The sequence below is a fragment of the Lontra canadensis genome, unplaced genomic scaffold, assembly GCF_010015895.1.
Source record: "Lontra canadensis isolate GAN:19392208 unplaced genomic scaffold, GSC_riverotter_1.0 scaffold35, whole genome shotgun sequence".
Classification (NCBI taxonomy): Eukaryota; Metazoa; Chordata; class Mammalia; order Carnivora; family Mustelidae; genus Lontra; species Lontra canadensis.
Genome location: NW_022631029.1, coordinates 13,057,263 through 13,070,002, shown reverse-complemented (window position 1 = coordinate 13,070,002; position 12,740 = coordinate 13,057,263). Strand labels below are relative to the sequence as shown.

The 12,740-nt window shown below is 46.7% G+C and overlaps 1 protein-coding gene across 3 annotated transcripts in view; it reads left to right on the top strand.

Annotated features, from left to right (window-relative positions):
• WNT5A (Wnt family member 5A) overlaps window positions 1-1,537 on the top strand; it is an 18,770-nt gene extending 17,233 nt beyond the window's left edge. For all 3 annotated transcript variants that reach the window (XM_032868339.1, XM_032868342.1, XM_032868340.1), the window contains exon 5: window positions 231-1,537. In XM_032868339.1, coding sequence (XP_032724230.1) covers window positions 231-689 — 459 coding nt within the window. In that variant the 3' untranslated portion in view covers window positions 690-1,537. The remainder of the gene's footprint in view (window positions 1-230) is intronic.
• The last annotated feature ends 11,203 nt before the right edge of the window (window positions 1,538-12,740 follow it).

Genomic DNA, 12,740 nt, shown 5'->3' with positions numbered 1-12,740 from the left:
CTGTTACATGAAGAAATAAAAAATCTTAAAAAAAAAAAAAAAGAAGAAGGCAACACCTGCCTTCTGGGAGCGCAGGAGGAGAAGGAGGAACTAGGCCGGGCCCTGGGGGAGCTGGTGGCTACTGCTCCCCGGCGGAAAATGACGGGGGGAGCTTTGGGAACATACCCCTCCGCCGCTGTGCTCCAGGCTCCTCTGCGAGTGGGTGCGCTGACTGTCCTCTCTCCCCACAGACGGTGTACAACCTGGCCGATGTGGCCTGCAAGTGCCACGGGGTGTCGGGCTCCTGTAGCCTCAAGACGTGCTGGCTGCAGCTGGCCGACTTCCGCAAGGTGGGCGACGCCCTGAAGGAGAAGTACGACAGCGCGGCGGCCATGCGCCTCAACAGCCGGGGCAAGCTGGTGCAGGTCAACAGCCGCTTCAACTCGCCCACCACGCAGGACCTGGTCTACATCGACCCCAGCCCCGACTACTGCGTGCGCAACGAGAGCACGGGCTCGCTGGGCACGCAGGGCCGCCTGTGCAACAAGACGTCGGAGGGCATGGACGGCTGCGAGCTCATGTGCTGCGGCCGCGGCTACGACCAGTTCAAGACGGTGCAGACGGAGCGCTGCCACTGCAAGTTCCACTGGTGCTGCTACGTCAAGTGCAAGAAGTGCACGGAGATCGTGGACCAGTTCGTGTGCAAATAGCGGGTGCCCGCTGCCCGCGCGTCACCCAGCCCTGCTCCCGGACCCACTTATTTATAGAACGTACAGTGATTCTGGTTTCTCTTTAATATTGTTTTATTCCCCCCGCTCCCCCCAGCATTGCAACCGGAAGCATTTTTTTTCTGTTCCCACTTAAGAACTCTGTGGTTTATTATTAATATTATAATTATTATTTGACAATAATGGGGGGGTGGGAACCAAGACAAATATTTATTTTGTGCATCTTTGGAAAGGTAAGACAAGACTTCTTTTGATGGTATAGGATGAGGGGGGATTACAAGTACCCTTAGTTGTGTGCACATCTAGAAGGGAAAGGAAAGATGTTTTCTCTTTCTCAACTGTGGGGTCAAATATAGGACAGGTAGCAACCAGCTGGAAGGGGGTGGTACAGCTCTATGCATGATTCAGCTTCTGTGACCAAAATGGATTGTCAGTGCTCTAGGGAACCCAGAAGGGTCTTGAGAGAAACAAACACGAAATGAGACCCACCCCTTCCCTAGGGGCTGCCAGTTGGAAACATTTTCAAACTGGTAATTTAAAAAGTAACAGCAAAAATCTCACATCCCTCCAAGATGTATCATTTGTCTCCTTTTTCTCAAATGTTCAATCTGCACAGGGTTCTGTACCAGCAGCTACTGAAACTTGGGGAACAGGCAGGAAAGCTCCGGAAGTTAAAAGCCTTAAAAACTCCCATATCAAGATCCTGATCTGACGCTGTTACAGGAATTAGGTTATCAGATTGGAAAAGGATCCCCGAATGATTCTGGGTACTAGCCTTTTCGTTTGGAGAGAGGTGGGGAGGTTGGCCTGAATATAAAAAACAAAACAAAACTATACCGTAATTTTCTTAGGGATGCTTGGTTAATAAATGATAATGATGAAAATAATAAACGAATTCCATTCACAGATTCTCAGCCCAAACAACAGGGTAACTGAACTGGGTGCAGATCAGCCCTGCCCCAGAGCGGAAATCCTGCGTGAGGGGGAAACCGTGACATCGGCCCTCCCGCTCAACCCCAGGTCCTCTCTGATTCCTCCTGGACTTGGTGCGATGTGATGCTGGCCAAAAGGCAGCTCCAGTAGGTCCCTTTGATTGTGGGACAGGAAATGAAACATGACAAGCTCCACTAGGGAAACGGTTTGCTACTTAGGGAACTTTTTCCCCCTCAAACTTTTATTTTGAGGAGCAGTCGTTTTATAGGTTTTAATGACCTTACACGGCTAATGGAGTTCCCAGAGGTGTTGCAAGCGTTTCACTCTTGTGATCCTGTGTGTCGACTATCCACTCCAGCTTTTCCTATTATACTGCAGGTGTACCCTAAGGCTGTTCCTAGTGTACTTGAACAGTTGCATTTATAAGGGGGGGTGTGGTTTAATGGTGCCTGATATCTCAAAAGTCTTTTGTACATAACATATATATATGCACACACACATCTATATATAAATATAATTATATCTCAGTGCAGCCAGTGACTTACAGTTTATTCTGAGGTGATTTCTCCATCTAGAGCATTGTTACTCTTCATTGCAATCCAATGGGGATTTTTCCAAAAGTTTTCCAGGTTGAGCTTGGGCTGCGGCCCTGATGCGATCGATCACACCTGGAGGGAGCATCACAAAACAGCCTTGTTTCTGAGGAATCTAGAAGGTCTTACTGCGAAATGCATGTTGGTTTGAAAATTCCTTTTATCGGCCTTGCGCCACCCCCTTCTCTCCAACCTCCATCTCTGTACACTTTCCTGAAAGGGCATTATTCATTTGCCATGGATGTGGAAACGAAGAGAGATTCAAAACTCAGAAGCATTGTCCACGTTTGTGTTGCCGCGGTTCAATTTGCAGAGTGGAAACTGGTGCCTAATAGCACCTGTTTGAGTCCGTAAGGAAAATTAAGCTCATGGCATACACAGCTAATTAGAAAAAATTTTTTTTCTTTTTTTAAAGCAAAGGACGCCTCTTTCCTAAAAGTGCCATCAAATGTGTTCTTATTTCAGACTTATGCTATTTTATAAGTTTGGAAAGACACCCATCTCCTGCAACCCTCCTAGGCTCAGTGACCTTCACAATGACCTCCGCCACCTGTGGCTCTTTAATTTATTGCACGAAGATATTCTCGTCCCCTCAGTTGCAGTGAATTGCAAGCAAAAGATCTTGAAATTATAAAGCACTAATTAGTTTAAAATGTCACTTTTTTGGTTTTTATTATACAAAAACCATGAAGTAATTTTTTTATTTGCTAAACCAGATTTTGTTCCTTTTTAGTGATTCATGTTTATGAAGAGAGTTGAGTTTAACAATCCTAGTTTTTAAAAGAAACTATTTAATGTAAGATATTCTACTTGTCATTCAGATATTATGTATATCTTCTATGGCCTTTATTCTGTACTTTTAATGTACATATTTCTGTCTTGCGTGATTTGTATATTTCACTGGTTTAAAAAACAAACATCGAAAGGCTTATGCCAAATGGAAGATAGAATATAAAAATAAAACGTTACTTGTATATTGGTAAGTGGTTTCAATTGTCTTTCAGATACTTCATGTGGAAGTTTTTTTTGAGAAACCATGAGGGATAGTTTAGAATGACTACACATCAGAATAATAGAAGAGTACAGAGTTTTACCAAAGCCAAACTTTGGAAGCTTCAAAAGATTTCTATATGTAATGGAACAAAAGGGGAATTCTTTTTCCTATATATGTTCCTCAAGAAAAAAAAAGAAGAGAAATCAAGCAGATGGCTTAAAGCTGGTTATAGGATCGCTCACATTCTTTGAGCATTATGCATGTAACTTAATTGTTTTAGAGCGTGTTGCTGTTGTAACATCTCGGAGAAGAATGCAGAAGGCACATGCTTTTATCCGTAACCATTATTTTCACCCAAAAGTTGTGTTTACCACTGCCTCTGTTGCACCTCTCTGTTTGAAGTTACTAGGGACGGAGCGCCTTTGAAAGTAGTTCTATGAAAAGCAAGTCTCAGTCTGCAGAGGATGAAACTCATGGGAGACTAAAGGTTCGTTGTGTTAAGTGCAATTAATAGGAGTTCTCGTGCTTTCTGAAAATGTACCCCGCAATCTGGCCAGCGCCGCACAGATGGATATGTTAGCCCTTTGCTTTTTTCTTTCCGGATAACCTTGTAACATATTGAAACCTTTTAAGGATGCCAAGAATGCATTATTCCACAAAAAAACAGTAGACCAACATATAGAGTGTTTAAAATAGCATTTCTGGGCAAATTCAAACGCTTGTGGTTCTAGGACTCACATCTGTTTCAGTTTTTCCTCAGTTGTATATTGACCAGTGTTCTTTATTGCAAAAACATATACTTCACTTAGGAACATCAGCATATTTTCCCTTCTCATCCTGGAGTGCATTCAAGATCTTCCCAATACAGGGAAATTAACAAAAAATTTATATATAGGCAGCGGCAAACAGAGTCATGTTCAAAATAGTAATTATGGGCTCAAGGAAAAGGAAAACTGTTTTAAGTTTCAGTCCGGTTTATCTGCTCGGTTCTTTGAGCTGCTGACCTCCTGAGACTGGTTTAGTAGCCTCCCTGAAGCCCTTTTCTCATATGATTTTGCCAATAGCAGTTTTCAATTTGTTTTTGGAAAAACGTTATTCAAGCCACTGGAATTATCAAATATGACACCGTAGTAGGATAAGGGCTCCAAATGAGAGGCTGGTAGTGGTTGGCTCCAAGAGGTCATTAGCAAAAACTGTCCCCAAAGACTGAGTGGTGCATAATATAGATGGAGAAAGATAGAAAAGGTACTTATAACTTGAAGCCTATATGTAATGCAGATACGCACCAAGGCACAGGTCAAAGATACCGCATTATCCCTGTAAAGTATACTTTAAAAATATTTATTTTTTTTTAAAGTATTTTTTAGCCTCCCTTCTCTCTATGGAATGGGGAAAACCAGAGGTCATGTTTTGAAAGGAAGACGATGAAATAAGTTTTTAATACAGGAAACATTTGGCAGTGTAGGAATTAAAACTTAGGAAATGCATCTTCTAATTTACCTGTTTGCACAAACTTTACACTTAAACCTGATGATTGGATGATATTTTATTTTAGTGCAACATCATCTTGTTAGCCAACTTTAAAAAATGGATGTAGAATGATTAAAGGTTGGTATGATTTTTTTTTAATGCAAATAATGTATCGATTTGAATATAGAAGATTTCATTCAAATGCTGTCTCAGTGTTTCAAAAGCAGAAAAGAAACAAGGAAAATTACCACTTAGATCAGTTTTATATACAGTGTACAATTTGCTGGGCTAGACATGAGATAAAGATTATTTATTTTTGTTCATACCTTGTACTTTTCTATTAAAATCATTTTATAAAATCGGTGCAGTCACGTGTGTGTTTAGCAGAGATGGTGTCCGTGGCCATCAGAGTTGCACGCGGGCGCAGAGCATGATGATGGCTTAGGGTATTCAGGAAAAGAAACTTTGTTTCACGCATGCGTGTGATAGTTTGGTTGAAATTTGAGGGTTCACTTTGTATTTTAACGCTCATTTTTGTTTTGCCTGTTCTTAGTTCATTCTGCTGCTGCTCACCAACAAGTGTCATGTTAGGACATTATTACTTATCGTCAGAGGTGAGCACAGTGACATGGGATTATGGCAAAATTCCAGGGCAAGAGAAGGAAGACTAGGATTTGAGGAGAGAGCGAAAATAATGTTCAACATAAACAGACTGGATCACCTGAAACATTCTGCTGGTTGCTTTTTGCATGTGGCACGGCTGTGAGCCATGTGTTCAAAACCTTAGCACTGTTGGCTTTTGGGGCTGGGTTAATTCTTTATTGCGGTAGTCTCTCCCGTGTGATGGGGGTTTAGCTAGCATCCCTGGCCTCTAATCACTAGATGCCGGCAGGAACCCCTTTCCCCCACCCCATAATTCGTGACAACCGAAATGTCTCCAGACATTGCAGAATGTGCCCCAGGGAGCAAAATCACCCCCAGTTGAGAACCACAGCTTTAGTTCGAGGGACTGAGGTCCCAAGCACTCGAGGAGTAGAGTATGATGGGGGACTGTTCACTCACTTACCTGAATTGACTCATGAGTCAGACAAGTCCCTTGCAAGTTTTCCTGAGTAGAAATGGAGATGCAGCCTCTTCCATAGGGCAGCCTGGATTAGCCATTAAGAACATAGATTGTTTGGATTTCAGAACCTGGTACCAACGTTTGCTGTGTTACCTCGGGGAATTTGTATAACTTCTCTGTGTCCCTGACCCCTTATCTTTAAAATGAGAGGCAGTAGGGGCGCCTGGGTGGCTCAGTGGGTTAAGCCGCTGCCTTCGGCTCAGGTCATGATCTCGGAGTCCTGGGATCGAGCCCCACATCGGGCTCTCTGCTCAGCAGGGAGCCTGCTTCCTCCTCTCTCTCTGCCTGCCTCTCTGCCTGCTTGTGATCTCTCTGTCAAATAAATAAATAAAATCTTAAAAAAAAAAATGAGAGGCAGTATTATATACTCACATCTTAGAGTTTTGTAAAGATAAAACGAGTCAACATGTTTGGAGTGTTCAGAGAAGGTTCTAGTACATAGTAGGTGCTCACTAAATGCTTGCTAGGAAGGATAGAATAAGTCTGAAGACTAAACCCAAGAAGTGTGAGCCAGTTCTGTTGAACAGTCCCAACAGTGGTCAGTGTGGTGCTAGGAAGGCACCCTCGCTTGGTGTTTGGGGAGGCTGCAAATTTGTGGCCCACTGTCTACACTGTGTTTTCAGATGTGCTTTGTTTGACTGGCAAAACATTTAAAAAAATGGCTCAAATTAGTTGCCAACAAGATGAATATTTGCACATTCAAATTTAGATTTCTGGTTTGAGAAATGAGAAGAGCTGGTCACCTGCCTACCACCAGCCCCCTGTAGCAGCAACTGGCCGGAGCTGAGCAGCCACTGCCCTTTTGAGCCAGGCTGGGCATGTCCAGTTCTCCAGCCATGTACGTCGCCTAACTGACCCCTGCAGGTTCTCGCACTTGGGATCGTTTTTAAAGGTGCGTTTTTCTAACTCAAGAGTTTCGCAGCCTTACCAAGGTTGACACGTGGGGCCGGCCAATTCTTGGCTGCAAGGGGCTTTCTTACGCATCACAGCACGATTAGGGGTATCCCAAGGCCTCTCTCCGCAAGATGCCAATAGCACCTTCCCATCTCTAACAACCAAGTATGTCTCCAGACATTGTTGAATGCTCCCAGGGAGAGGGGCGGCAAAATCACTCTGGTTGAAACCCATTGGTCTCAACTGAAAATATCGGATTTATAAGTTAGCCAATGAGGTTAAGCAAAGAAATAAAAAAGTTTCGCCTCTGGTCAAATCACAGGAGCTCAAAAACTATTTTTTTTAAGATTTTATTTATTATTTATTTGACACAGAGAGAGAGAGAGAGAGAGATCACAAGTAGGCAGAGGGGCAGGCAGAGAGGGGGGAAGCAGGCTCCCAGTGGAGCAGAGATCCCGATGCGGGGCTTGACCCCAGGACCCTTGAGATCATGACCTGAGCCAAAGGCAGAGGCTTAACCCACTGAGCCATCCAGGCGCCCCAGGAGCTAAAAAACTACTTAATGAGTGAATGAAAACCACACCCATTCTCAAGTTTTAGCCCCACCACCATTCTTGAATCTCTGACCTTAGTGTCCTTAGCTAAAACCTGGGCATAAGAACAATGAGGTGGATACTGAAATTACGTGATAGAACCTGCGGAAGGCCACCTCCAAAGCCCCCCAAGTAGTAGCAATTTAAGAGGGGGGATTAGCATCAAAAACAAAGACAACAGATTATCAGCTAAATTGTTCTAACCAGCCTGCCCCCAGTAGCTTCACACATGCGTGTTCTATTCTCGAGCTGCAATTTCTAAGGAACCTTCTATCACTCAAAGACCCAGGAGATGCTCAACAGAAGTGTGTCAGGACCAAACAAGTTTAGAAGATGACGGATGACCGATTACTGCCCACTGAGGGACAGATGATGTTCCTTCTGGTGCGTTGGCAATGCTAAAATCAAAGAACAGCAGGAAAGAAACCTGCTGCTTAACTCGGAGTTGGTCGGAGGTTTTGCCTTCTGCTCATTGAGCTCCTGCTCCCAACCCGTGGGGGAGATGGGAAGCACTGGGACCGAGGGCTCCCCTTTCTGGCAGGTGCTGTTGAGTCCAGAGCTGCCTGGCCTGTGGACCATGGCTGCCTTGTGCCGTGTCTAGAGAGCTGGGGTCTGTTCCTTGTGTCTTTGGAGGCTGGTCACGAGTGACAGCCCATCTGCTGCTCAGTATGGCTCGATAGGAGGGAAAGGACGTGCTCAGAGAGGCAAAGAGGGGAGTCTAGAGACACAGAGAGACTACAGAGGTGCAGAAAAGGAAGAAAGGAAGGGGAACAGAGAAGGACAGAAAGGGAGAGAGGAAGGTGTAAAAAGCAGAGGAGGTGAAGGAAGCCAAAAGGGGGTCTGGATGTCCTCTGATCATCCCCTTTGGACAAATCTAATTTCTAATGGTTTAAAAAAAAAAAAGTGGGGTAGGCACTTATTTTGTACCCAGCACTTGCTAAGCATTTTATCTTTCACTCATTTCAGTAACATTTTTCAAGAATTTTCTGAGGTAATGCTGTTGTCTCCATCTTCTAGATGAAGAAATGGAGGTTTAGAGAACTTGAGTCTGACCCAAGAGCCGACTATCCACCCACAATTCATGCTCTTCCTTTCCTGATGTGGAACTGATCCTGCCAGAGGGCTGCCTCTCCAAAGATTGCATTGCCCAGGTCCTCTTGCAGCGAGGTCCGGCCAAAGGGCTAGTTTCTAGCCGTGGAACGTGAACAGAGGTGGCGTCTGTTGGTTTTGGAGCGCGGAGTTTTTGAGCAGCCGGTATGAGTTCTCCGTGGCATCTCTCCCTTCCACCAGTGGGGAGCAGCGGGCTCTGACGTGCTAGGGGTTGATGGAGCCAGAGCAAGCCAGGTCCTTGACCCCTACACCCCAGGGAAGAAAGCCATGCACTCACCAGGAACTCCCTCCTCGCACTGTTACATGACTAAATTGTAAACTTCTATGAATGGACAGGCATCTTGGAATTTGATACAGCAAGTAGTTATGCTACCCGGCCAGCTGCTTCTCCTGGTACTTGGATCCACCTGTCACGCTCCTGCAGTCAGAACCCAGGTCAGTCACCAAGTCCTCAGACACAGTGGGGGTCCCTGGGTGGAAGGGTCACAGATTGGGAAGGTCCCTTGCACATCTTCTCATCCAGAGGACACCGGCCCCTGAGAAGCATGCAGTTTCACCTGGAGAACACCATCCCCTGGGAAGCTCAGACAGGTCCTGACACATCCACGTTCATTATCAAGGAGGGCTCCTCCCTCCATCAACCAGGGTTCCTCCCTCCATCAACCAGGGTTCTTCCCGGCCATCTAAGAAAATTGGCCTCATTCAGTAAAGGTGGGGCCTTTTCCTGCTTCTGACATTTCCTGCTTTGAGTGTAATTTGGGGCAAATCTCTTCCCTTTGCTGAGCCTCTGATTTCCTTTTTGTTGCTGTTTTATCTCTAAGGACCTTCCAACTCACTTACTGCATTATCACCTACTTGGTAGGAAGGGATATTTAAGGAACACTTACTGTATGCTGGTACAGATTTAGGTGACAGGTTACAGCGGTGAGCAAAGCAAACATGGTCCAGCCCTCCCTGAGTAACGGGCAGTCAAAATGACATGAGATCAGGGAAGGATGGGGGTGCCAGAGGGGGCCCAGGGGGAGAGCCAAACCCGGGCATGGATTTCAAGGGTGCATCCTAGAGAAAGTGATGTTTTAGCTAAGCTTTTAAAGGCAAGTAGGGGCTATCTAGGTTAAGTGGGAAAAGCATGGGTAACAGCATTCAAGAAGGAGAGGACTGCTTGTGCAAATGCCCGGGGGTAGGAGAAGATGTGGTCCATCCAAGGAACTGTGATTTGAGGGGTATGCCAGCTTGTCAAGGGGAAGGGGGATGGTGATGGTTGGGGTGCACCGCAGCTCACACTGTAGTTAGCCAGGGCCTAGATATCTTCCTTAGAGGGACGGGGAATCATGGGAAGATATTCGGCAGGGGTAGGGCTTGGTCAGAACTGACCTTTAATGACCCTGTGGAGACATCTGCCTCCTCGGTTCCTTAGATCTTGGAGTCTGAGGGACTTCACGATCTTGGGGACATTTTGGTATTGCATCGCCTTGGCTCAAAACCCTGCAATCCTGGGCTTCTAGCTCAGTTTGGGATGGCTTTCAAGTCCCTGTAACCGAGAAGATTCTAGCCACATATTTGCCAGCTTCTGTTCCACTAGTGTGACCTGCTCTAAGTTCTACCTTACACTCTTGTCCCAGGGCTGCCCTCTACGTACACACTCCCTCCACCCACAAAAGGGATCCCCTCATGCCACATGCCTCAGACACCAGGACCGGAGCTGTGCATATCAGTGGTGACCCCTTGATGGTGATGCTGTTAACTCCTTGCCAGACTCAGTCCAAGATTCGATTCTTGGGCTTCATCTCGTTCATTCTTCATAATAAGCTCATCAAATACGGATACAAATGTCATCCCCATTTTAAAGATGTGAAAACTGAGGCCAGGAGCAATCAAGTCATTCCCTTTATCACTTTATTGCTGAATGACTTGTGATCTTGTGGGTCAACAGTTTGGACTGGGTTAGCTGGGGTTCCTCTGCCCTTACTTGGGGCCTGGCAGGTCAGCTAGAGGCTGGATAGTCCTACAAGGCCTCACTCACAGGTCAGTGCTTGATTCTGGCTGCTGCCCAGGCTTTTCTCTTGATGTGTTCTCTTAGCTTCAGGGAGGCTGGCCTGAGCTCCTTCACGCTGTGGTACCACATTCCATGAATGTGAGAAAAGAAGCTTCAAGGCTCCTTGAGACCTGAATTCAGAAGTTGCACTGTCTCACTTCTACAGCATTATGTGAGTCAAAGCATCCCAAGGAGAGTCCCGTGTTCACAAGGTGGAGAAGCTAGACTCTCACTCTGGGTGAGAGCAGTGGTGACGTCACATTGCAAAGGGGGTCTGTATAAGATCTTAGCTGCTGCCATAGCTTTGCAATCAGTCTCTCCCATGGGTCAAGATTCCAGAGTGTTCGAGTGGTGGTCTATCTCCCCTCTCTCCTGTGATAGCACCTGCAGGAGGATACCCTTCTCTCACCCCTAGAAACCCACCATAGGTGTAGAGGGGAGGATGAAGAATTTGGAGTTCGGGAAGCCTGGCTCCAAGCTTTGCTTTTCTTAGCTGTGTGTCCTTGGCCCAGTTACTTGTCTCTCTGAGCTTCATTTGGTATTCTTATGGGTAACATGAAGGTATGATAGGGTTATACAGTGTTGGCGAGGATGGCTAGGTACCAAGAAGGCACTCAGGTTATAGTAGGGATGATGGTGGTGGTGATTACTGGCGTGGGGAGAAAGCAGCCATGTTCCATCGCTGGCTTTCAATGACTCATGAGCCTCCCTGATTCAGCAAATTGCAGGGCCCTCCCTTCAAGGCACTGGGAGGGGGCTCCTGAAGTTTTCTTGATCAGGTTCAGGCCGGGGAAGCAGAGGGTGGGGAGTCAGAGGATGGGCTTAGCCTCAGCTCAGACATGCTGAGTCCTCCCCCATCCATGGGAAACTCTGCGGAATGCGTTCCCATGTCTTAGGAGAGACTATGACATGAGCAGGGTGGGGACTTACCTCCTCTTTACGGAGCAAGAGTCTGAGGCTGGAAAGAGCAGCCCACACTTCGGAATCCGAGGCACACCCTTCGCCCCACTTCACTTCCTGTGGGTAGCAAACTGTGCCCCCCTGGGCAAGCTGCTGAGCTTCCTCTGGGCCTCAGTCTTCTTGTCCACAAAGTGGGCATAAGAAGATTTTGTAACTCACGGCCCAGATTTATCAGCAACTGCTCCCATTTATTAAGCACATAATATTTCTACTTATATTATTTTGTTTGAGCTCTCAGCATCTGACACAAAGAAGGGTTTCTGTCTCTATTTTATAGGAGCAAGAGAAGCTTCAGCAGATCACATACGTTTCCCAATCTATAGAGCTGGTAAGAAGCAAAGACAGGTCTCTCGGCCCCCCAGCGTTGCTGGGAAGAGAAGGAGGGAAAGCTAGGCACGCTAGAAATCTAACATTTTGTTCCAGACCCAGAGTCACTTGTGCTAGGTTTCAAGTTGAGCCCATCTCAGAGGTCTCATTCTTGTGCCATGGGAGAGCCCTGGGGGGTGTCAGGCAAAGTTTCCCTTTGTGCGTGCACCAGCGCTGGGAGAATCCTGGACCTGGGTTTTAGGCAGGGCGCCCCAGCAAAACTTCCAATGTCTGGACTCTGGTCCCATGCTGGCCACTGCTTTACTGTGTGACTTTGGGCACATTCTTTTCCTTCTCTGGGCTTCACTCCCTGACACATGCACCTTGGTTTGGAAGGGGTCACACGAGGAAGTGAGTCTGATTTCCTGCAGAGCAATGTCTTTGTCCCAGGAAATAGTGTCAAGGTGGAGAACAGGACTTCAAGACCTGATGTTTGGGAGTAGAAGAAATGCAAATGATACCTGGCCCAGGCCGCTTGGGCCCCGCAGACCTGCGAGGTAGGGAAAGCTTCTCTTTGGCCCATCTCCCTCCAGGACACACCCGTATGCTCACAGCATCCTCCAGGTGCCTCACCCACACGGGGTGGGGGCGGGGAGGGTAGGAAAAAACTGTGAGCGGTGGAATCAGAAACACCTGCACAGTCTTAGGCAAGTTTCTGAGCTTTCATTTCCTCGTCTGTAAAGAGGGCAGACGGTATCCACTGAGCAGGGGTTTGGGGAGGATTACAGGGCCAAGTGTTTGCGTGGTGTCAGGCACGCGGGGTAACCACTCCATAAATGGAAGCCATTATATTATTATCTCCCTCCACTAGCTCTCCTGTCCGCCCCGGAGAGAGAAGCCTGATCGATTATTTAGTGGCAGATAATTCATTAGTTAATCCTATACGCTGCTCAGCGCACGGTCTCGGGAGTCCGAGTGTTCCCCGAGAAGACACTGAAAGGGGCCTCCTCCCCGCCCGCGCC